The sequence below is a fragment of the Odocoileus virginianus genome, chromosome 7 (genome assembly GCF_023699985.2).
Source record: "Odocoileus virginianus isolate 20LAN1187 ecotype Illinois chromosome 7, Ovbor_1.2, whole genome shotgun sequence".
Taxonomy (NCBI): domain Eukaryota; kingdom Metazoa; phylum Chordata; class Mammalia; order Artiodactyla; family Cervidae; genus Odocoileus; species Odocoileus virginianus.
In genome coordinates, this window is record NC_069680.1 from 3,664,115 (window position 1) to 3,690,068 (window position 25,954).

At 43.0% G+C, this 25,954-nt stretch overlaps 1 protein-coding gene across 1 annotated transcript; it reads right to left on the bottom strand.

Moving 5' to 3' along the window:
- Positions 1 to 946: 946 nt before the first annotated feature.
- Positions 947 to 24,065, bottom strand: GOT1 (glutamic-oxaloacetic transaminase 1). The gene is made up of 9 exons (XM_020907568.2): positions 23,826 to 24,065; positions 15,683 to 15,864; positions 7,916 to 8,039; positions 7,349 to 7,461; positions 7,015 to 7,119; positions 5,730 to 5,880; positions 5,479 to 5,644; positions 4,612 to 4,754; positions 947 to 1,747 (listed from the first exon to the last, which is right to left on the bottom strand). Exons 1-9 carry the CDS (start codon positions 23,941 to 23,943, stop codon positions 1,608 to 1,610), a joined length of 1,242 nt encoding a protein of 413 aa, XP_020763227.2. The 5' UTR covers positions 23,944 to 24,065; the 3' UTR covers positions 947 to 1,607.
- Between the last annotated feature and the right edge of the window lie 1,889 nt (positions 24,066 to 25,954).

Below are 25,954 nucleotides of genomic sequence, written 5' to 3' on the forward strand. Positions count from 1 at the left end.
TTAATTACAGGTGAAGCATCTCACTGTCTTACTCCTTTTCTCCTCACTGGTAACCACTTTCCTGAGATTGAGGTATACCTTTCCTACCTATATTTTAAAACTTACTACATACGTATGTACTCATAAGCAACTACAGTATGCAGCACATTTTAAGAAATGGTCTCATAAATGGCATCACATTTCACCTTTCATCCACTTAGAATTATCCGTGAGCTTTACCCTCATTAATGCACACAGCTCTGGTACCCTCTGAATTACCCATTCATGTCCTTTGTTCATTTTTTCTAACAGTATTTGTATTTTTCTTTTAATGTTTAATATGAAGGATTTTAAAAATTAAAATAAAAAATCCTGGATTATAATCCTTTGTAATTCAGAATAGTAATCCTTTGTCAGTGATATGCATGGCAAATATATTCTAAAAATCTATAGGATTTTAGAACAACTCAAAGGATGCCTGTTAACAGATCTTGTAGCAGGATGACATAGCAGATCCTGTTAACATAACAAGAGTTATTTTTCAATATTTTAAAATGCCAAGTAGTAGCCCTCTTGTTTGAGGTAAGGCTGAAATTCTACTAAACCATCATCTGGAGAGGCCCTTGGACTCCCTGAAAAAATATGAGCTATGTCTAAGTGGCTCTAATCGTTTCAATAGACTAAGAGGTACTCCAACTATAGTGGGAGGGATTGTGTTTTAGAATCACCCTGAGTGATGTCAACCGTTCTATGAATCCATGAAGTTCAGTTTCTTATGTAATATAAGACGACGGCTGGCCTCTGAAGGACACTGACAAGAGTCTGTGGGATGGTGAGTTCACAAAGGGAGGCAGACCACAAGAATACATTTGAGTATTTTCTTTGGCAACTGAGAAGTCCCACCATAGCATTCATTTTAAATTGTGGGTTACAACCCATTAGAGGATGACAAAATCAAGTCCATGGGTCTCAATCAGCACTTTTACTTTTATTACTTCAGTGAAACAGAACATGATAGAAGAGAAAACAGAATCTACTACACATAGCAAGGGTAAATACTATTCTGTGAAACCTTTATCTCAGTTAAATGTGTGGGTGAGATATAAATATATTTCTTACTTTGATCACCCTAAAGAATTCAAGCATAGGGCTAGGGACACAACCATGCAGAAGAAGCAGGGAGACAGACACTCTGGGTCGAGATGACGAGTTTTAATGACACAGCCAACACCCACAATCACACTTGGCTCTTCAGACAACTTCATCTTTGGGACTTGATACAAAGTAAACCAACACAGGGGAGCATGTGAGTGACATGGGCAATACTCCCGCTTCCAGCAAGGGGGCAAGACATTTATGTTTCATTATCAAAGTACTTTTTTATTCTTCTCAAATAAAAACCTTAATTTGCTCTGACCTCCAAAATGGCTCTAATCCCAGGCCCCTATTTTCAAGAGATGTTCTTTTCCCGTGGGGCCAGTTTAAACAGAAGCCACTTCACCAGAGTAGCCTTTTCTGTCCCTCAGTAGTCTCTAATCTAGTTGTGATGTTTACAACCAGGTCTGTGCAGGCAGGGAACACATGAAACAGAGGACCGCTTTGGTGGTGCTGGTTTGAGTGCAGTTTCTTCACTGGATTTTGGTGACTGCTTCATGGATGGAGGTGGCCACGTACTCTAGATTTTTGGTGGTTAAGCCACACATGTTGATTCGACCACTCGGCAGCAGATAGATGTGCTTTTCATTGATTAGATACTCAACCTGCTTAGCTGTTGAAAACCAAAAAAGACATATAATTAGAGCAGAAGGAATCCTTAAGCAATGGAGGTCCAAAGAGTCCATTATAGTGACAATTTCCTTCTTTCCCCCTTCACAGAGAAGCAAAACAATAGGAGTTACTTTGTTAGTGTGACACAGCAAGAAGTAACGCTCAACAGATTCTGGAAACTACTCTCATGAGCTAACTTTCTAATCCCCAGAAAGCTTAACATGGTTTTCCTGATGGGAATGTTAATCTGGGACTACCTGTCCATCAAACCTTGGCGGTTACATTCACCTGGACAGCCCATTAACTCAACCAAACCCACAGACTCAAGACCAACCCACTGATATGAAAAACTGTTAAGAATCACTTCATTTATGTTTCTTCAACTGTATTTGCTTAACTCTGAGCACCTAGAGCAACTTCACTTTGACACTTCATTTTCACAGTACACTGGACAAGGCCCTGAGATGAGAGCTACTGGATAAATGTTGTGCACCTGAACTCACAGGCTGAAAACTGTTAGACCTCTCAGGCCTGGTGCATCTCAACTGTCAATCACACACATGCAGGAGGGCTTTCCCCTGAGTCTGCAGAAACGCTTGTGGACAAAATGGGAAGGGACTGTCTGTACTTCCTTTCTGTCATAATATCTAGAGCTTTTTTGATTTATTGTAAAGCCATTTAGTGGATTTTAGGTGATTTTTTTCCCCTTAAGTAATTAGCACCCTTAAGACACCATCAGTTTGAGAGAACAGGATAATATTAATAGTTATGGACTATTCATATGTTGAAGCCCAACCCCCAATGTGATGGTATTAGGAAGTGGCAGGTTTAGATGAGGTCATGAGGGTGAGCACGTGTGATGGGAGCAGTGACCTTCTAAGAGGAGACCAGACAGCCTACTCACGGATGAGCTCTCTCTCTCTCCCCTTCTGTCCCTCCCGCCTCCACTCCACATAAGGACACAGCAAGAAGACAGCCATTTACAAGCTAGGAAGAGAACCCCCACCAGAACCTGATGGTGCTGGCACTCTGAGCTCAGATTTCCCAGTCTCCAGAACTGTGAGAGACAAACCTCTGTTGCTTAAACTACCTAGTCTATGGCATTTTGCTACAGCAGCCCAAGCAGACTAACATGGTAATAAACTCATAATCATCAGAGGAGCAAACACTTTGTGCCAGGCAGTGTTCCAAGCACTTTAGATTAGCTCAGTTATCACCCCCCTTTTACACATGGAAGTTACATGACCTTCCCAAGGCTACAAAGCTAGTCGCTGGATCTGGAATTTTAAGGCAGGCCCTGTAACTCCCAAAAGAGCACACTTGTTAAGCCCATGCCCCGGAGGTAGATGTGGATACAGGACTTCCACCTTCTCTTTTTAAACAGAAACAAAACTCCTCTTCTTTTGTGGGGTAGGGGAGTACCACACTTGAAAAGCAAGTAAAATTTAGGGACTCCTTCCCTAAAAAAAGGGTAACATACACAAACACAATTTTAAAAATATCATTTCAGGATGAAAGCCCCTGTTCTGATAGATGTAGTAAAGGAAGCTCTGCGACATGAGAACTGTAAAAACTAGGTGGTATGCACATGGAGTTCACTGTATAATTCCACCAACTTTTCTGTATGTTTAAAATTTTTCCTAATAAAATGTTGGGAACAAAAAAAAACCCCTCCTCTTTCTTTTTAAAAGAGGGGGTGGTAAATGATGCCAAGTTCTAAATATGTAGCTTTATGTTATAAGCCTACGTTTATTCTCACCATTTTCCAATCCATAATAAAACTAAGTCCCTACTCTGAACAGCAGGACAATATGGATATTTTATGGGAAGACATCTCCACCTTGTGAGCTTTCAGAATATTACTACTAAGCCATTTTCATTTTACTACTACTACCATTCCATTACACTTAATATCTTAAAAATTGTATAAGAATGATTTTCCTTAGTCCAATGCACTGATTCCCCACACCAGGATGGTGAGGACACCCAAGGTTAACTAAGCTATCTGTTTACTTTCTTATGTAGCCTCATTTTACCCAAAGTATCTCTGTGGGTCTACAATATATAATCTCTACCACCTTTGCTTTTTTCTGAGCCCATTTCAAACAGGCGCACTGACGGTCCTGGTTTATAGGACCTCCCAGCACCCCTGACAGTCCACGTACTATCCAAAAGCACATACCTGTTTCTAGAGCCACTCAGACACAAGTGCCACACGGAGGTCACATCTGCACCACATGAACAGTGGCTTGACTTGAGGTGCTTGGGAATAATTTACTAGATGAACGCGTCCACTCTCATCAGACGGGATGGCCCATCACTGATATGCTCCACTGATGGTTGACCAAGATTATGCAAGGCTGCCTACTAGACTTTCAATCGGCTTTTAATTCCAACTACAAATCTAAGTTCTTTTTTATGAAGAGAGAACGTTATAGCCTAGGCAATGCTTGGAGACTAGGAAAGACCTGTTAAGAAATTAAGTCCCTGGAAAATCATACATAATATTTATACTTAAGAATAAGGACAAGCCAAAAGGTGCTTGAGCCTTTATAAAAGATGTTTCATAAGTGAAGGTTCCAAGGTACAAATCCTATTACTTCCCAGTCAGCCCTGAGCCACTTCCGGAGCCCACCAAAATGAAGATATCTGAGTTATGGTCAGGACAGTGGGCCACAACAATGCTCTTCTGAAACCCCAGGGGTCCAGGAGATGGAGGGGGTCACACTGAGAAAATCAAACTTGTTCCAGTCTAAAGTCATGGCTGACCAAATGGGCGACAGCTCAGGGAGCCAAGCCCTGGAACACTGACTGTAAGGAGTGCTGTGTCTAGCGGTGAGCATTCCAGGAGGTGGGGCCACTTACAGTTCAACCCGGTGAAGCTGAACATTCCAATCTGCTCTGTGATGTGGTTCCAGGTTCCCGGAGTCTTGAGGGCTTCTAATCGCGCCCTGAGCTCAGATCTCATGGTCAGAATGCGGTCTGCCATTGTCTTCACGTTACCTGTCCTGAGTGGACAGCAATATGAATACCAACCCAGACAGCAGAGATGGCACACAAAAACATAAAAATTTTAAAAATGTAATCTAATCTATAAGCTAAAAACAGAATCACAACCTATCTATTATGGTATGTTGATGCCTAGATGGGTGGATAAGGAGACCAGAGAGATGGACTTTCTAGACAGAAGGGAAGGACTATATTCACTGATGGAGTTTATTGCTAGTCTCGGGTAGACTGGCTGTAATACCACTTATGTTTTAACTCAGACTTCAGCAAGGTGCTGCTCGAGACAGAATAATGTATTTTATCAGGCCTAATAGTAAGTAGAGATTGCAGATTCAGCTACTACACAAAAATTACTCTGTTTCAAAATAGGATAAAATACATATGAATTAAATAAGAATGAAGAGCCCCCAAACTGTTGCACTAACTTAATTCTATTCTAACAGAAATCCCTCCCTGTATTTCCTGCTTTAAGAGGAGGAAGCCTGGGAGGCGGGAGAGGAGAGGAAACTCCCATTCACCCAAGGTCTCCTTCCTACACTTCCAGTTCTGTGTTACACACACATGTAGGAGCCAGCCCTATTTTAGAGAAATGACTGACACTCACAGAGGCTCAAGCAGTTTTGCCCTGCCTCTGCCAAAGTAAAAGGAAGAGACAGTGAGATGTAATGGGACAATCTCTGTTCTGCAACCCCACCCCTCACCCATCGGGCGTGAGCCCCTTACCATTCATTAAAGAGCTCAGGATCAGACAGGGTACGTGCCACAATCCGTGCTCCCTGAGCCGGGGGATTGGACCATGTGATTCGCACGATCTTCTCCATCTGGGAAAGGACCCGCAGGATGCTATCTGGTTCTTTGGCAACCACCGTCAGATTCCCCACACGCTCATCTGAAAAGAAGGTCAGGAATCAGCCTTGGGGGTCCAGTGGCGGTGGGGCCAGGGAAGCCGGGCTGTAACGCAGGAGAGCACTCACTGTAGAGCCCGAAGTTCTTGGAGAAGGACTGGGCACAGAAGAGCTCGAACCCTTCAGACACAAAATAGCGAACGGCCCAGGCGTCTTTCTCCAGGCTGCCAGATGCGAAGCCCTGATAGGCCGAGTCAAAGAAGGGGAACAGAAACCGGCGCTGCGAGGAAGGAAAGCGAGTCAGGGCAGGAAATGCTCCTGGGACCGACCTCAGACATCGGCCTTCCTTCCCCAACTGGTGCCTGGAAGGAACGTCTCATTCTGTCCGTTCCTCCTACATCTTTCCTTTCTGTATCCAACTCCACTTTACATCTGTTTCTCTGCTCACCTAAATACCAAGCAACAAATCTAATGACATCAGTAAAGCTCATTTCTTTAGTCCAAGAGTGTTATGATGCTGCTTTGCCAACAGGACACAACTGATCACGTCACTCCAGGATATCAAAGGTTTCCAGGGGCTCCCCATCGCCCTCAGAATCAAGTCTGAGGTTTCAGCACAGGGCCTGGCCTGTCATTCACCCCCTCCCCTGAAACTCTAGCCCATACCAAGAATTACTTTCTCTTCCTTAAACAGACTAAGACCTCTGTCTTGGACTTTTGACAGTGTTCTTCCCTCTGTAGGAAACTTTCCTCCCCTGTCAGTCCCAACCTGTCCTCATCCTTCAAGGCTAAACAGGGAAACCATTTCTTCCAGGAAGGCTTCTTCTGCTACCATCAGCCCTCCTCAAACACACGCACTCCCCAAAGTCTGGGATGTGTGCCTCCAAGGCACCCCAACAACACAGCTATCTCCTCAGACAGGCCATACTCTCTGAAGGTAGGACCACCTCTGCTTTGTTCACTGTTGTACCCCCATGGCACCTGGTACATAGTAGTTTATCAAGAAGCATTCTTTAAACACGTTAATGAATACACACACACACACACCCTGAGCTGAATTCCAATGTAGAAAGTTATCCCAAAGAAATCATAAAAAGGTTTATTACATATATTGTTCACAAGAACAAGAAACCTGGGCTCTAAACAACCATCAACTGATTTAATCAATGTGCGATGTGACATGCTTAAGCATGTATAACTACACTAAAAAAATTTAAAAAGAAAAGAACCTGATATTCTGCATACCAGAATGCTATCAGTGGCTTTCTTTGAGTACTAGAATTTATAGTTAATACTTACTTTCTTCTTTGGGCTTTTCTCTATTTTCCAAATTCTTCAGTACATAGGTGCTTCTTTTGAATACATCAACTGCTAATACACACCAATATAAGAGCAGCCCTGAAAAGGCAGTTACCTTCATGACGGAGGCGATCTGCTTCCACTGCTCCGGAGTCGGGTCAGTCCCAGTTGGGTTGTGCGCACAAGCATGGAGGACAAAGATGGAGAACTCGGGAGCTTTCTGGGGAGAAGGAAGCCACGTCAGCTCTGAGACCAGCAGGGACATGGTGGGGCAGAGTCAGGGGCACAGAGGACAGGCACTCCCTCCTTACGAGCCATTTCAGAAAAAATGCATCTTGGCTTGGGGAGGATGTCTCAAACTCTCTCACTTATCAACTGATCCAAAGACTGTCCCCCACTCTGCCTGAAACCTTGGCATTCTGTCCACTTTTTCTCTTCTAGTCACCCACCTCCAAATCATTCAGGAAACCCTGGAGGTCCAGTCCTCTCTTCGCTGCATCCCAATAGTGATAGGACCGAATGTCTTTAAATCCAGCAGCAATAAAGACACCATTATGGTTCTCTGTAAACAAAGGGGTAAAACATTAAATGTTTTACAAACACTAGCAGGCATTAAATGGAAAGGACACAAGGCAGCTTCCAGGGCTCTCACAGGCTCCACGTCCAACGGGGGGACATAGAGGTGAGAGGTTAAGATTGAGAGGAATGACTGTAACCAAGAACAAGTTCAACCAGTTGTCGTCATGCTGATTTACATCCTGCTACAGAGGGATCTCCCTCCTCCGGGAACATTCAACATTCACTTAAACACAAGTTCGCCAAGAGTCTTGGGAAAAAGTATTGCCAATCTGAACTTAAGCATCAGGTTACCCATGTACTGCCATAATCCACTGCTCAAGCCATTCACTGTTAGTTGATCCAGGGCTGGGTTACATTTTCAGTGTAAGCAGTGAGACTCATGAGGATAATTCCCCTGGCTCCTCTGTTTCTCCTCTCACTATAGCTACAGGACTCACCCCAGGTTGGTGAGGATACATAAACGGGCGTGTCCTTGTTGTTTGTTCCATTGTACCAGCGCGCTAAGAACTCAGCTCCGATTCGAAGTGCACCTGTTCCCCCCAAGCACTGCACACCTCCTACCTGAAAGAGAAACAGCAGGGTTGCTGGTCATTTAAGGGTAAGGTCAGATAACATTAGGGAAAATACAGTAATGAAGAGCACTTCCTTAAATGCGTTATCTCTATATCATAAAGACATGAAGAAGTATTATTTGCCCATGTTTACAAATAAGAAAACTAAGGCTAAGCTACTTTGGCCACCTGATGGGAAAAGCCAACACATTAGAAAAGAACCTAATGCTGGGAAAGATTGAGGGCAGGAGGAGAAAGGGACAACAGAGGATGAGATGGTTGGATGGCACTGCCGATTCAATGGACATGAGTTTGGGCAAACTCTGGGAGATAGTGAAGGACTGGGAAGCCTGGTGTGCTGCAATCCATGGGGTTGGAAAGAGTTGGACATGACAGATCTACTGAACAACAACAAAGGCTAAGAAGTGAAGTGCTTTCCTCGGTTACCAGCTATTGAGCAGAAAGGCCAGGTCTTCACCCAGGAAGTCTGGAAGCCTGACTCCCAAGGGAGCATCCCTCTGAACACAGAGGTAGAGGACATACCTAGGCCACATTAAGTGTGCCCTTCAAGGCAAACTCATTCCTTTGCACCCATCCCAAGATCAAAGCTGCCCTCCAACAGTAGCCTGTAAAATATGTTATGCGCTTGCCATCAACATCAATCTGCAATGCACCTTCTCAACGCTATACTGAAGGCTTACTAATCCTTAGAAATGTCCTCACAGAACAAAGGTGCTATGCAAACACCACCTTTCTCTCCTCAGGCTTCCTCATCTTAGAATGGCCTCACTTGAGCAATTATTAAAGTCTTATATTTTGCCTTTTACAAAATACCTTCACACACATGGGCTTCCCTGATAGCTCAGTTGGTAAAGAATCAGCCTGCAATGCAGGAGACCCCAGTTCAATTCCTGGGTCGAGAAGATCTGCTGGAGAAGGGATAGGCTACCCACTCCAGTATTCTTGGGCTTCCCTGACGGCTCAGTGGGTAAAGAATCCACCTGCAATGCGGGAGACCTGGGTTTGATCCCTGGGTTGAGCAGATCCCCTGGAGAAGGAAAAGGCTACCCACTCCAGTGTTCTGGCCTAGAGAATTCCATGGACTCTATAGTCCATGGGGTCACAAAGAGTCAGACACGACTGAGTGACTTTCACTTCACACACATACTTATTTGACCTTCACACAGCCCTATAAAATAAGTAATAGATTCCCAATTTATACATGAGGAAACTGATGCAGAGAAGTGGTTTGGCAGAGGATCTATAGCTGGTGAGTGGCAGAGCTGGGCATACTTCCAGATGGCCTCGCTCTACATCTAGTCACGAGGCCCTACTTCTGTTGTTCTGTCTGAACATCTTTAATCCTGCCCCTTCACAATTCTAACTAGAGAAATGTCATAAGTTATATATTGTTTAAATGTCTAAAGAAGAGAGAAAAAGATCACATAAAGAAGTCTATCGAAAAGGAAGTACATATACCAATGTAATAACAGTGACAACCTCTGGAGAGGGAGCTAGGATGAGGGAATAGTGGTCAAAGGGACTTTGGCCTAATCTATGTTTTTTTTTTTTTAAAAGATAAGGAGAATCTATTCATGTGTTAGCTGGAAATTTTTTAATAATTAAAAAAATATATTTAGATGTCTGCAATTTGCTGTAAAATAATTCCACTTTGGTGACCAATATAAATCACTGTTGAAGCCAGCTGATGGATCCATGGGGTTTGTTCATTACAATGTTTTATCTACTTTTATATACGTTTGAAATTTTCCACAAAAAAAGGGAAAAAAACAAACCTTTAAAGATAAAGAAAAAAAGCTTCCAAAATCTTTTTTTTAAAAACTAGCATAACACCAATGCTAAAAGATGACAAAGCAAAAAAGAGAGCTCTCTTTCAGGAATATGGATATTAATGTCCCAAATAAATATTAATAAACACTATGAATCCAACAGTACATTTAAAAATACCCCTTGGTCCAGTGAGTTATCCCTTGAATGTGTGATTAACAACTATAGGAGTGAGTCAGTTTTCCTAGGCCTCTCCCATATATATGTGTTACTAAACTTTGATTTTCTCATGTTCAAAAAAAAGAGAAAAGAAATATAAAGTTTGTTATACTGCTAGATAAAGAAAATGATCACCAAATGACCATCATAACAGGAGAGAAAAACAGAGCTATTTCTGATATAAATGCTCAGTAAGACAAGAACCAATGGAGACATCCTAAAAACAACTTGAAAAAATTTTGATTTAGCCACATGTCAGCTTCATGATGAATACTGAATCATGAGCAGAAATCCCCTTTAAGCTCGGAACCATGTAATGATACCAACTGTCGCTCTTACTCCCCACTGCTCTATTTTTATTCAGAGATTTGAGCATCTGTGAGAGAACACTGAAACATGAAACAGAAATGAGACTGACATTCAGGGAAACAAAGAACGGAGCATGGCGTCCACTGCAAGAAGCAAAGGCCATGGACTGGAGTGGAAAAGGTCAGTGCACATCCGATGTGGTTCCTCACAGTAGTCGCCTCCACCCCCGCCCCCGAGCACCAGTACCTTCCCATTACTTTAAAGATTTTGCCTTCACAATGTGATCTACCTGTATTCCTTGTGCAAATGGCTACCAAGGTCATGTATCCCAAATGTAAATTTTTTTTTTATGGATTTCTCATCAACTAAGTTGAATGTCGACTTTATTCCTTATTTCATATTTCAAACACCTCAGCATTTTGTATGTTATTTCCTATACAAATGAGCAAGGTTTCCCTTGAATAGGGTTTTAAGTTACCATGGATATGTGACAGGTGCATGTGGATATCAGTGAAGACATTCTCAGGCATAGGTTTTATTTTCTGTGCTCAGCTTCCAACTCCTTTCTCACTCCAGAAAGCAAATTCGTTAACTAAAAGAAGTCAGAAAGTCAATTGCTGCTGTTTAGTCACTAAGCTGTGTGCGACTCTTTACAACCCAACCCCATGGATTGTAACCTGCCAGGCTCCTCTGTCCATGGGATTTCCCAAGCAAGAATACTGGAGTGGGTTGCCATTTCCTTCTCCAGGGGATCTTCCCGACTCAGGGATCAAACCCATGTCTCCTGCCTGGCAGGTGGGTTCTTTACCACAAGCCACCTGGGCTTCCCTAGAAAGTCAGTGCACTAGGTTAAAAATGTTTGCAAGAGATGAACCCACTTCACTAACATTAACCAATCCTTGACATTCATGAGGTATATGACAGTGACATGTCAAATTCTCAAGAAATTATAATTCTCTCTAAAAATATATTGTACAGTAGATGAATTCAGTGAAACACGAGTTGCTCTAAACTATATCAAAAACTAGCAGGAACAAACTTTGGGTGAATCAATAATATGTCTATTTGATCATTCTGTGAACTGATTTTTGGCAAACTGCTCTAAAGCCCAAGAAAGTCTTCTATTTGGGATGAAGGAAAAAACCATAATAGCAAAGAAAATAAATGCAAACTTCAAAGGGAGCAGGCAACGGGGCCTGGGTGGCTAAACAGGGGTATCCAGAACAAGAGAAATGCAGCTAAGACTTGGCAGAAAACTATGCCAGTAGATGATCTGTACTTCCAACTTAGCCATGCTGCTGGAAGGAATCCCCGCTTGGCTCTAGAATGCCTGTCCAAGGTCACGATTTGCTGATGTAATGACTTCCCTGCGAGGAACAGGAGAGCCATTTAGGAGCCACTTGTAGTCAACGCTACGACGTGTTGATCTGGGTGCCCCCAGTTAGTTGGGCAGTATCTGGCACGTGGCACTAAATAAACATGGACTGAACTAGATGAAGAAAAAGAGTCCCTGATACTGGGAAAGACTGAGGACAGAAGGAGAAGAGGGCGTCAGAGGATGAGATGGCTAGATGGCATCACCAAAGCAATGGACATGAACTTAGGCAAACTTTGGGAGATGGTGAGGGACCAGGAGGCCTAGTGCACTGCAGTCCATGGGGCCGCAAAAAGTGGAACGTGACTGGGCGACTGAAAAACAATAAGAAGAAGGTGAGAGCCACAGAGAAAATGCCAAACCTCTAAAAGGCAATGGTCCGAGCCAGGAAACCATGATGCCATCTCATGGTTCACAAGACCTCCTACCCGCAGGGGCCCAGTAATTTCAGAAGCTGAAATGTTTATCAGGTAGGAGATGAAATTTGGACATTTAGTCTCGATTCCAAGATCTGAAGATGGAAAAGCGGTAAGAGGCGGTGACGAGTCTAGAAAATAGGGCTCCTCAAAATGGTTAATGGACATGGTAATGTGAAATCTTGAGAAGAACAGTCTAAGAAGAGACATGACTACTGTTTGTTTTCTGGTTCATTCTTTCATTCACGCCTCAACTCCTACAAGTTTCGGCTCCAATGTTATTTCTATTTCTACCACAACCGCCCTAGTCAAACTTCCACTCCAACCCTCAGCACTCCTAATATACCTTCCCCTGCCCTGTTTTTTTTTTCCAGCATTTATCATCTTCCAATACACTATATTGTGCTTCTATTTATTATGTTTAGTCTTGGGTTTCTCCCCACAAAACCATAAGCCAGGTGGAGAATCTTGGGGTGTTTTGGTCACCACTGTGCTCCAGCATCTAGAACAGTGCCTAGTGGTGAGCACTCATCTGTTAACTGGGAGAATGAGGGAACTCAAATATCTGAGGTGTCTGAGGAGCCAGGCTAGGAGCTAAGTGCTGAAGATCTGGGAGGTGGACAAATAAGCCATCACTCCTACCCTGGAAGAAGGCAGGCTGTGGGAGGGACAGGCTTACAGACTGCACATTAAATCCAGAAAGCACTGCTGTCTCCCCAGCAGTGCAGTCCTGTGATGACTCAGAGCACTCGCTGATTCAACATGGAAATAACCCTTGATCAGGCCTTGAAGGACTTGGAGGTGGGACTGCAGAGTCTGAGAAACGGAGGCATTCCCAGCAGAGGGAACAGCTGAGGCAAAAGTGCCAAGTCACGGCAGGGCCCAACGGGTCTAGAAAACAGCAGGCTCTTCGGACGGCAGGACCTGGGAGCAAGAGTAACTAACTGGAAGAACAGGATGAAGCCTGGCTACAAAACACGCAGCATGCCCAGGGCAGAGTCTGCATTTTACCCTGTAGATAATGGAGGAGACACTGTGTGTGTGACAGGGGAAGCAGGTGACAGGATTAGCTTATTTTTTTTGCTGAGGAAGATCATTCTAGCTGCACTGTGCATTATACACTAGAATGGGGAAGAGACTAGAGGCCAGAGGCTATTATGAGAATCCAATCGGCTGACAATGGGCTGAACAAGACAGTCACCTGGGGGAGGTGCGGGGCAAGAGGAAGAACTCAGAACTCAGTATCAATAGGTACCTAGGGTTTTGGAGATGCCAAGAGGGTACCCTAAACCATCACAAAAAAAAGAGAGTACAAGTCTTCAAATATTTACAGACTGCCATTTAAATTTGTTCTATGATCAAAAACACAATACAGGATGAACTAGACTAAGAGGAAGGGCTCTGTTCCACCAGCAACAGCCCCGAGTATTAAGTGAGGAAAACGGGGAACAATGGGCAGGGGAACAAGCATCTATCTGCCAGCAGAGTTAACAAGCATGTAAGAAATGTAAAGTCTTAGAGGAAGAAGCTTGCCAACACAGAATCTCTGTTTTTCATTTGTTAACAATGGAGTTAAAACTAATTTATCAACAATGTCTCAAAAGATCACCCCCAGTTACCAAAGTTCCCCATTTTCAAACTTCATCAGGACTCTCTCTCTTCCCCTGTGGAAACCCTGGATTTTCAGAGCAACTTCCCAATGCTAACCATTATCTCTACCATTTCTATCCTATTTCTATCAGTATTCCTTCACAGTCTCTCATACCAATCCAGATAAAACTCTAATCAAGTTAATTATTGATACTTACCTAATCATTAATCTGAGTTCCAAGATCTTCATCCAGAGCCTCCCTGTCTCCTGACATATCTAAGAGTGTGCAATGTTCATTTTACCCTGCCATGTGCTTATCAGGGCGTGTGGGTAACAGCATGAGAATAAATCAATGACTCCAAGACACGGTCCCTTTCATACATGAAGGCTGCTCCAACAGGCTGACAATGGCCCAGCAGAGCAATAGGGCAGTTGATTTAAATTGCATAATACCTAACTGGACTATTGCAAAAACCTGAGCTCATCCCCCTCCTGCACTCCAGCCAGGTCTATCTTCTTCAAATACCCTTATTGGGAAACTCCTCTGCACAAACCTTCAAGGGGCTTCCCTTGCCCTGGCTGACAAATCAGCCTGCCTGATCTAGCCAACATGTTCCCAGCTGTACTCACGCAGGTCTTTTTACAACCGAGACCTGCTTTGGAGAAGGCAATGGCACCCCATTTCAGCACTCTTGCCTGGAAAATCCCATGGACAGAGGAGTCTTCACTTTCACTTTTCACTTTCATGCACTGGAGAAGGAAATGGCAACCCACTCCAGTGTTCTTGCCTGGAGAATCCCAGGGACAGGGGAGCCTGGTGCGCTGCTGTCTATGGGATCACAGAGAGTTGGACACGACTGAAGTGACTTAGCAGCATCAGCAGCAGACCTGCTTACCTCCAACCTTTGTCCCTGGACTCCCAGTGTTCTAGACAAATATTCCTTTTTCTTCCTCTGCGCTTTGTGGTTCTCAACCTTGGCTGTCCTTTGGCATAACATTGAGGAGCTTTTAAAAAATACCCTTGAGGGGAAGGGAATTGGAGGGAAAGGAAATAAAAGGGCAGGAGGTGGTACTGTCCAAGATTCGGATCGAACAGGCCTGGTATTGGACCCTGCCACTAGTATGCTTTTAAAACCACCCAGGTAATAGAGTCAGAGTACAGAACCAGAATGAGCCCTGGCCTCATTCCCCAAGGTTCAGCTCAAGCCCCACCTCCAGACTCTACCAGTCTCTCTCTCTGAATTCCTATAATACTGATAATCTCTATCACACTACTTTGTCACATACAGCCTCTGGCCAAATGTGTTCTTCCATGTATCTCTAGTTACACATAGACTATGTACCAGGAAGGACTTAAATGAGAGATGCTGAGATCAAGACTAGAAGAATCAAATATTAGAACTGGCAGGATCTTCAGAGAGCATCTAAACTAGTGGCTCTTAGACTTTGGAGGGCCACAGGCTCCTTCAGAAAATCTGATAAAATCTGTATGGAATACACATACACATAGAATTCTGAAATTCAGAATTTTGGGCGTTCAGTGGTCCCTTAAATGATTCCCTATGCAAATACTCCTTATGGGACCATGAACCATAAACTAGTCTTTCTCTAACTCATAGATGAGTCGTAAGGGCTGGAGGGGCTGCCTCTGGTCAAAAGTAGTGGCAGAGCTGGATCCAGACCCTGATGTCTTGATCATTCCATTAAGCTCCCTTGGCTTGATATTCCCACTGACTGCTTCAAACCCAACAGCTGAAATCTGACCACTTCTTGGGCAAAAAAAAACTAAAGAAACTATGCTTTATACAAAAGCACGTTACTTGCACAATCAGGTTCCTGAGGTCACTCTTTAAACCCTTACTTACTGACAGTTCAATAGACACGACACCTAATTTTTAACCTCTTTTTACCCTCACAGCTTCTAAAGAGAAAACAGATCCTCACCCAAGACTCACCCGCTTCTCTTGCAGAGCTGGGCTGTCATCCCCAAGGGCCAGGCGGGAAGCACAGGTTCGGAACTCTGCCAGGCCCAGGATGGGCAGATACTCATGGTTTATGCTGCTGTCGTTAGCAATCCTCTGCTCCACCTTCCTCACGACTGGCAAAACCCAGGGCTGGCTATCATCAGTGCGATAAGCTAGGACACAAGAAAGAGACATACAACGGAGGAGCCTTAGGCTTCATCCAAGGAAGAGTCTGGAACTGTGAACAGAGGGAGTTCTACCACCTTCCAATCAAAACAGAACTGGGAGGGGAATTAAAGTTTTTCACTTGCTGACTGCCTGCTTTCGGCAGGCACCAGACTAGGTGCTGGACGAGCAGAAGGACAGATGTGATTCCTATCCTTCTGGAAATTACAGCTCTTACCTCCAACAAGTAGAAAGCTGAAATAAAACTGGGATATGACAGAGTCTGATTGAGTGACAGAGTACACGCAAAAGCACTTAGCAAATTAAAAATACCATACAAATGCTAGCTATGTCAATATTACTATGGCACTCAGGTCTCCAGGGCCACCTGCCCTGCAACCGCCTTCTTTCTGCATCACCCCGAGAGAAGGGTTCGGTGCTACTTTAGATGAATGCCTCACCTGCAAACACAAACACGGAGAAAGAGGGCAGTAGCGGAGGAGTAGAACAGAATTGGGACAAATGGCAAGGAGACACTCTGTGACTGAAGATTCCAAAAACTGGTTACACAATCATCCAACATCCAATTTAAACACATCTTTGTCCTCTTACCGATTTTTTATAACAGCCAGCGTTTACCACTTTGACTGTTCTTACCACTCACTTCCTTAGCTTCACATTTTCACTGATGTAAGTTTAACTATTTCATAATGTTTAATAGTAATTAAAGCACATTTCTAAGTATTTCTTCTATGCTACAATTATTTCCAGTCTACCTTGGGTTATCCTATCACTGATTTTTTTCTCCCTATAGTACCTTAAGATCATTCTGAGATTACAGCTTGAGAGGACAGCTACTCTGGCCTGTATCCAAGCCAGTGACCTCTCTGAGCAGGATTTCTGACAGGAATTTGCTTCTGCTGGAATGTTTAGGTCTCCAATAAGCCTATACTTTGGCAAGGGATGGTGAAACTGACATTTTTAAAATAATTCTTATCTTGATTTCTGCTCAGCCTTAATCCCTGACTTTTTTTTTCTAATCACTTTTTACGATAGTTGATGTTTTTTGAACACATGTTGATTGCAGAAAATTTAGAAAAGCCTAGAAACAAAATAATAAACATTATAATTAACACGTAATTCCAGCACTCAGAGATGAGGAATGTAAAAATTTTGGTGTATAACCTTCCAAACTTTACATGAGTATACTCTTTTATAAATTATGTATCATTTTCATATAGAATTTTCAGCATGCTTTTTTCCACTTGTTAAATGTATATTATGAACCTCTTTCATCATCATTAACTACCTAAATCTCTGTACTGTATCTATATTCTTTTTAGAGCTGCATAACTGATAAATGCACCATAATTTGTTTAGTCAGTCTCCTGCTGATGGACACTGGAGTTGTTTCTAACCCTTGGCTATTAGAAAACAGTTCTTCAGTGAGCCTTGTACATCCATCATCTTACATGTATGTAAATATAGCTGTTAAAAGGCAGGGTTGAAAATGGAAGAGTAGGTTGAGAAGTATGTGTATTTGTAGCTTTGTTGTTGTTTTTGAGGGTATACATTAGTTTACTACTCTCAACTGATTTTCATTTACAACACATGGTTGTATGACAAATATGGTTAAAACTGACTGGAAGAAACTGGCAGCAACTGATGAAAAGTTTAAAGAATATGGTCCTTTTAAATGCAAATATGTTACCTTTAAGCATACTTTGTGTTATCTGCAGCTTTGATAGATATGGCCACCTTGGCTTTTTTACAGGGATTTTAGCAGTTTACTTTCCTACCAAGTATGTTTGTTGCTCAGTTGTGTCTGAGTCTTTCCGACCCCATAAACTGTAGCCCACCAGGCTCCTCTGTCCATGGCATTCTCCAGGTAAGAATACAGGAGTGGGTAGTCATTCCCTTCTCCAGGGGATCTTCCTGACCCAGGAATCAAACCCGGGTCTCCTGCATTGCAGGCAGATTCTTATACTGTCTGAGTCACACATTCCTACCATAGGTTAGGGATTTTATCAGTTTACATTTCTACCATCAGTGTATAAGAATGTCTGCTTCCCCACATCCTCAGCCACTGAGTGAATTTTTGCCAATTTAAGAGTGCAAATGCTATCTCAGGGTAGTTTAAATTTGCATTTCTCTTAGCATAGAAGTAATTGGGCATTTTTCATACACACGAGCCATATACAACACAATTTTAGTGGCTAGACAATATTTTTCTACATATAATTTAGTAACTATTTGTACTTTTGGTTATTTGCTAATATAAACAAGGTAATGAATGCTTTTATAACTTTATACACATTCATGAGGGCTTCCTTAGAAAAACTTCTAGATGTAAAATTACTAGATCAAAAGTCAGACAACAAATAAGACTTAATAAGATATTTAAAAAAAAAAAAGATATTTTGATTTTGCGTCTGTCTTCTATTCCATCCACTAACCCTATCCTCCAGAAATGTGTCATCTGCAAATCTGATAAGCATATCAAGCCAGTAATAAAGATGTGAACAGAGTTCCAGACTGACACAGCCACGAATCAACAACCAGTCTCTGGGTAGGTGAATCTGATGCACAATACAGTCATAGCAGTCACATGAGACCCACTGGCCCACCAAACTAACTCCCTCTCAACGAGTTCAAAAATCCTGCTTTATCAGGCAAGGTTTGGTCTGGTTTTTCAGAGAGATACCAAAATAACTTACTCTCAAGTAATCACCGTCCCTGAAAGAGATCACCTCATCTATGATCACAATGCTGCCACTGTTCTAAATATTCCTGGAATTCTTCTCTTGGAATTGTTTATAGAGGCAACATCTCATTATTTTGCATATCCTCAATAGTCCCATATTTTCATCCTTTGAACATAAATTTAATCTTTGAAAACAGTACTTGCATTATGCCCAGCAGAGTAGGCAGGTGAATGGACTGGATATGAATGGAGAATAGCTATAAAAAGATGTTCTCCTCTGTGGGTCTAACATGCTCTGGAAAAGAAGGTTTCCAGAAAACTCTGGGCAATGGCAGTATATACAGACTACAGCACTGAGGGGATACTATTTAGATGTACAAGAATATGGGTGCTCATAGAAAAGCTAATTCTATTATGCTTCCCATCTATGTTTAGAAGATTTCTATTAATATATAATTATGCTAGATATATTTATGTCATTTGTAAATCATGTATTATAAATAAATAAAATGTGAAAAATAAAGAAAAAGTCCTCGTACGAATGCTCTTACCAGTAACAAACATACTCCGTGCAACTTTAAAAAATCCTGTAATATGACTGGAGGCAGGAAGGCACTGGGTCCATATTGTAACAAAAGAGAAATTGGCCAATTCACACCTCTGCTTCCTTCACTGCCCAGTTTCCCCCAGATTCAGTTCTAGATTTATTCTCAGTGCCTTGTCTAACTGTCCTACTGAATGTCCTAACTGTCCTACAGTCACTCTCAGTTGATCAGAGCAGTGAGGAAGAGGCATTATCAACAACCACTATTCTAGCTCTGCCACAGGGATTTTATTCCTGTTTGTTGGACCTATGAGCTTCTCATTCATTCTTTCATTCTCTCATTTGTTTGACAGGTACTCACTGAATCCACTATGAACCAGGCACTGACTAGAAGCAGCTACACAGAGGTGAGTAAGATAAAACAAGATACTGTCTGGTCTCCCCCCAGGAAACACAGCATAGAGTCCTTAATTCTCCTGTAAGTGATCAGGGAAGATTTTACAAAAGACAGAGTATGAAAGATGATAAGAGTTTAAAAGACAGACCAGGAAAGGGGGCATTCCAGACAGAGGGAACACTTGTGCACGGTCCCAGGGGCTTGGAGAGATGAGGTTTTTGAGGATCTGCATTTTCGTGGCTCAGAAATAAGATCCATGGAAGAACAGCAAGGAATGACTCAAGGAGTCTTGGAGTCTCTTCTAAGGAACACTGTCTCAATGGGGAAGCCACTGAAAGCATTTAAGTGAGTGACATGGACAGCCGTACATTTAAACAGAATCATTTGAGTGACAACAAACTGGAAAACAAACTGGAAGGAGGACAGAAATAGATGGTTAAGTAAGGAGGTTTCTGCAATAATCCACAAAGGAAATAATGATGTCCTAAATTAAGGCAGCAGCCGCAGGGATAAACAAAGAGGAGACATTCATGATAAACTTATGAGGAAAAGAAAAGACAGAACCTAATGACCAAATAAATAGATGTAGAGTTGATGAAAGTGTCACCAATGACCTCCAAACTCTCTCCAGTCTGAATAAAGACTGGTGGGGGTGAGGTGGGAGAGGGGGCAACCAAGTAAGCAGAAGAGGAAAAGAAAAGATGCGGGGGGAGGGTAGAATTCACGTGTTGTTCTGAACACACTGAATTTGAGGTGGTTGTACAACATGTCCAGCAAACTGTAGCAAGTATGGGTCCAGCATTCAAGGAAGTAGTACAGGATGGAAAAAAAGATTTTATAATTATAGACATGGACGGTGGCTGAAGCCATAGTCATAACAAGAACTTACTGAATACTTAGTACATACAGGGCACTGTGCTAAACACTTCACCTTTTTTAAAAAACTGTCATTTAATTCTTATAACAACTCACAAAACAATATTATGATCTCTATTTTAGGGATCTGGAAACTGAGGCCAGAAGTTTCCCCAAGATCACAGGACGGTAAGGGCTAGACTGCCATACTATTAAGTGCATGGATACCTGTGCTTTTTCTGATGAGCAAGAGATGTTCAGGGAAAGCCTGAAGCCAGCAGGCCCCAGGGGACGGACTGTGCAAGAGGTCTTTCTACCAGCACACCCCCCATCTCCATGCACCACTGCCCTTCTCCCCAAGGACCATCTCTTAAAGAGTCACACAGGTTGCAGGTGAGTACAGCGGTCTCAATTTCCAGAAGAACATGGAAAATTAAGTGATCAAACCATCACCCCCCCTTCCCTCATCCATTCCCACCCAAGAGCCCATGAACATATGCCTCTTTAAGGTCCTTCTCCAACTAGGGTCCCTGGGAAAGGGTAGGGGATACTCAGAAACCCTTGATACAGCACATCTCACCCACAATTTTATTTGAAAATGCTAGGAAACCACATTAGAAACAACAAATATAAAAGCAAGCACAGTTTATCTGGAACAAAAGAAAGTTTACATGATAAACGGACTGGAGTCTGTGAAGAAATGTCTTGCTTCAGGCTGCATCAGGCTAGATGCATGTTTCCCCTGCCCTTAAAGTTACTGTCTGAAACTTAGCTTCATATTCAACACTGGAAAATATGATGCTCTGCTCTGTTACTACATGGAAATTATGCAAATAGTAACAGCAAGAAGAAAATTCCTGGGGAAACTATCTGCAAGTGGAAAGAGCTAATGAGATTAGTTGCAGCTTATTTTAAATGCCCAGCATCAATAGAACTTGAGCTGGATAACTTCCATTAGGTTTTATCTTAACTTAGAAAGAAAAAAAAAAAGCACCTTCCCCAAAGTCAGCGAGATTGATTACATTTCCTTCACAAAGGATATACTTTGGGATGTGTATAAACAAAGCTAGGACATAAGAATGCCATAAAGAGACTTCTCACAATACTATACTTTAATGAGACTCTTATCTGAACACTTACCATCCACAAAAAAACAATGGGTCACAGTGATCAATAAAAATAACATTTAGATAGCATTTTTCATTTATATGTCACATTTCACATATAATTATTTACTTCAAAGTCATCTGATTAGACCAGTAACATTATTATCCTATACTACAGTCATGTAACATGCTTGTGAATCTTAAGAGTAGTATTTTAGAGGAAGGTCATTCCTTTCTGGCTCCTCACTTAATCGACGGAGTCCCGCCTGGGATGTTAAATAACACTTCCAAGGTCACATCACTGGACTACAGACCCAGGCCTGTACCCAAGTCTTCTCACTCTTCCCACCACAGTGCACTGGCTCCATCTGGACCACCTGAAGCTGCCCAAAATAGAGAAGGGGACAGAGACCCAGGTACCTGACATGGCCTGTAATCCCAGCTCCCCCACTTAAAAGCCTATGACCTAGGCCAAAATGTTTCATCAATCTGGGCTTCAGCTTTCTTACCTCTAAAACAGTAATAGTAATAAACAACCCTCCAGAGTCATCCTGAGCACTCAATGTGATTAACTGCATAAATCATTTGCTTGTAATAAAGAGAAAGAATTCCTCAGTTCTCACATGACAAAGGCTCTTTCACAGTTAAAGTGACCCCCATCTAGGCCGCAGAATGTGCTTCTGAGTCAATCACTTCTGGCCATAGCTGGCAGGGTGCTTATTTTCTGCATGGGCAACCTGAACCAGGTTTATTTCATTTTGCAGTTCTTGAGCTGAAAATTTTTACTCAACATCTTTTATGCAACCCACCCAAAGAAATGCCAAAACAACCACAGTAATAGCTAGTACTTACATAACTCCTACTTAGGTGCCAGACACTGTTCTAAGCATTTTAAATGCATTTAATTCTCACCTAAAGCCTGTAGGATAGTTCAAAGGTAACCAAGCAAATAAAATCTAAAGTTTTAAAAAGATGCATTTAGATTAACATCAATACTAGTTCATCATGTTATACCCAGCTCTGAAGAACTACTTGGAGGTTCTGGATTGGTTTTAAATTAAGAGCTTAAATAGTGCTCATTCCAATTCAATTCAAGGTCTTTCAATATCACCCCCACTTTGCTGCCTGCTAAAAGCATCACTTTCCCTCTGTGGGTGAAACTATGTACAACTGGTTTTTTATGCTTTATTATGGAAAATGTCAAAGATATACAAATGTTGTGAGAATAATATAATGGATGCCCATGTATCCAATACCCAGCTTCATTACCTGCTGCTTCATTACCATGTACCCATTACCTGCCTTTTCCTCACCCCTCCCCCATACTCCCTCGTGAAAACTTTAACAGATCCTACGAATAGACATCACTGTGGGACACCTGATTCTGAACCTCCTTGCCACTGCTTCTTTTCTACAAAACACTTCAGTTTTTCTCTTTCTGAAATTTCTAGTCCTTCTACTCTGTCTGTTCCCTAGCACAGAACATGATCCTACTCGTGCTCTTTTCCTTGGCTTGCTTTGTATGTCCTTGGGTAAGTGTCCTGCGGCTGCAAGCATCCCAACGACGTTGACAGAAATAACAAAATCAGAGAAGATTAAGAGTTAAAGGAACTTCAGAGGCACTCCACTCCAAATCTTTTTCTTGGTAGTAATTAAAAAAGAACCCAATGCTCTCAGCTGTCCAAGGTCCAAGAATTACACACAAGAAATGATGACAAGGATGCGTGGAAAGTAAGCTTCTACTGTCCACATTCTTTCCTCTCTTTTCCACCATCTCTACCCATTCCCCCCCACAGCCCAAACATTTTTCCCAGATCCCAAGGGAGCATTACCCTGTCTCAGAAGCATTTTAGATCTTTATTATTTCACTTAACACCTGCTGATTTTAATCTCCAAGCTTCAGTCTTTCCTGAATAAGGCTTGGTAAAGTACCTGACTGATACCTTGTAGTCACTCAAATATTCACCGACTCAGACCAGAGCTCTGTAGAGCTAAGAGGTCTCCTTCATCCATTCCCCAGTAGCCAGGACTCCAAGCCTATCAGGCTTCTTATTTTTCTCCTCCTCCTTTCAATCCCTGACTGCCCCATTTCTTAAGAGGAGAAAGAATGCAGTGCAATACACAATGAATACACAATGTAGAATCAGAAAACCTGTTTGTGTGTTGACTGCTACACCTATTCTGTGTGTACACAGATGCATCTCCCTTTTCCAGGGACTCCATATACAAGGGGCAGGTTGAACTAAGCCTCGGAGATCTTGCCTCGCCTCCAAGCTTATTTTTCTAGACCTCGGCATCTCCTACGGTCCCCACAGCCAGCTCCACTCCCACGTTGCTCACACTCTTAGGCACTGCATCCTTACCTCCCACTCCTAGGTTGACCTTGCGGGGGTCCGGATCCTCCCGGAAGTCAGCAGTTAGCTTAAAGACAAGGACCGGCTGGGCCTGAGGAACCTCGGCAAAGATTGATGGAGGCGCCATAGCTAGAAAGCAGGAGTTGACTGAAAGCCTCCACCCAGCGCCTGGAGCCTCTCGGTCCGGTCTAACCGCGGCGACTGGAGGAGACTCTCACCTTCACCTAGCAGGCGGGAGGGAGGGGCGCCCCGCGGCCTCCAATGGTCGAGCCGCGTCCGGAGCTCGGCAACGCGGTTAACCAATCGCGAGCTTCTGACGCAAAAAGGACAGGAGGGCGGGGATGCTATTAGCCAATCAAAGAAAAACTCTTATCGGAGGGCCGGTAATGATGCAACCAATGCAACGTATGCTGGCTGGGAAGGGGCGGGGCTGTGGTTGATTGGCAGAGCATGCTCCTATCACTGAGGCCGTTTTTCCTTGGCCCTCCCGGGGCTGAGGGGAGGAGCCAAGCTGCGTAGAGAGGAGGCCGCCTCCTCGACCTTCAAGGGCCAAGAGGCCAGAGAGAGATAGCTGACGAGAATTCTGAAGTACTGGCCTTCCCTTACCCGCGAAACTGGTGTTCTCGCTGCCAGACCCGGGAGTACGCACATTCCTGACCCAGCCTGGCCCGGCTCGGGCTGGCAGCTAAATCCGGCCTCTGCGCACGGGACGTGAGTCCTCGGCCGGGACGTGCAGCTCCAGAGCCCTCGTGGACGACCTTGACCATCTCGAACGGCTGTTTTCCCCGGAGAGAAATATTAGTGGGCCACTGCCTTGGTTTCAGACAGGGGACCATCCTACTAAAAGAAGTGTCCAGGAATTCCTTTCTGCCACCCTTATAGTTTGAGATTTTTGCTCCCCTTGCCTTACTGAGAAAGCTTGGTCCTCAAGGACCTTCCGGATCCGGGCGCGGCCTCCCCCTCCAGCTTTTCTCCCACGCGGGCACTCAACCACATCTTGCTGTCGTCAGCTGGCCCATACTCAAACTGTGTCTTCTTTTAGTCAGGCTGTTCCTTCCTCCCCAGCCCCTCTCTTCACCTGTTGACCTTCAAGATCCAGAGCAAATGCCTCCTCCACAAAGCTTTGCCTTAACCCTCACTCTGCTTAAAATCCATCTCTCTTTCCTATGCTTCTGTATCTTGTTGGCAATATTTTAGAAAACGCCCAGTTAAGAACCCAGCTCTGGAGGCAGACTACTTATGTTTAGAATCTAGCCTTACCACTTACCAACTCGGGCAAGTCTAGGCAAGTTATTTTAACCTCTCGGGTCCTGCTCAGTAAATGGAGACAATAGTACTTTCCTTAAGAGTTGTTGTGGGGATTATATGAGTTAATAAATATCAAGTGTTTAGTTGCACATAGTAAGCACTCACAGAATGTTGGCTATTGTTATCATTGCACATCTGTACACTCTTGGCTAGAGATCTTAGTCTGTATTAGTCTCCTTCAGCAAGTATTCAATAAATGGTGGAAGAGCCTGTACTTGTGGTTTTTCAGAAAAAAAGCAATACTTCAGCCTCCCTTCATTGGATAATGTGACAAATCTCACAACGAATCTTTCATTCAAAGTAACAAAGCCAGAAGACCTTTGCACAACAGCTGCCAACCTTTGTTTCATTTGCTTCTTTTCAGAAATTTAACCTCTAGTTTTAAAGGTAACTGTCCACAGTGTTTCATTGACAACACTTTCCTTTAAGATTGCAAGCTCAACACCAAAGGTGAAATGACAGTGAACTTCTCGTGCTTCTCTAAGCAGAGGCAAAGGGCAACTGCTGAGTGGGATGTTCTATAGCCCAGCCTTCCCAAAGTTTGATTACAGTCTTCATAGCACTGGCCAACAATATCATGGTCACCCCTTACGTCATTCACTGCGGGGAAAAACAACCCTAGTTTACCTCAACATTATCAACTTAGCTAAGTCCAAATAAATATTAATTGGCAACCTAAACAACCCCATAACCAAATCAGTGCTGATAGGGGTAAAGAAAGTACCTTAAGTGGTTTTTCTTCATGTCTTCATAATATCTGTTCTGAGTTTTAGAAAGGGACAATTACTGGGTGTTAGGGGAGGAGATTATATATTATGTGGAATCCAAGT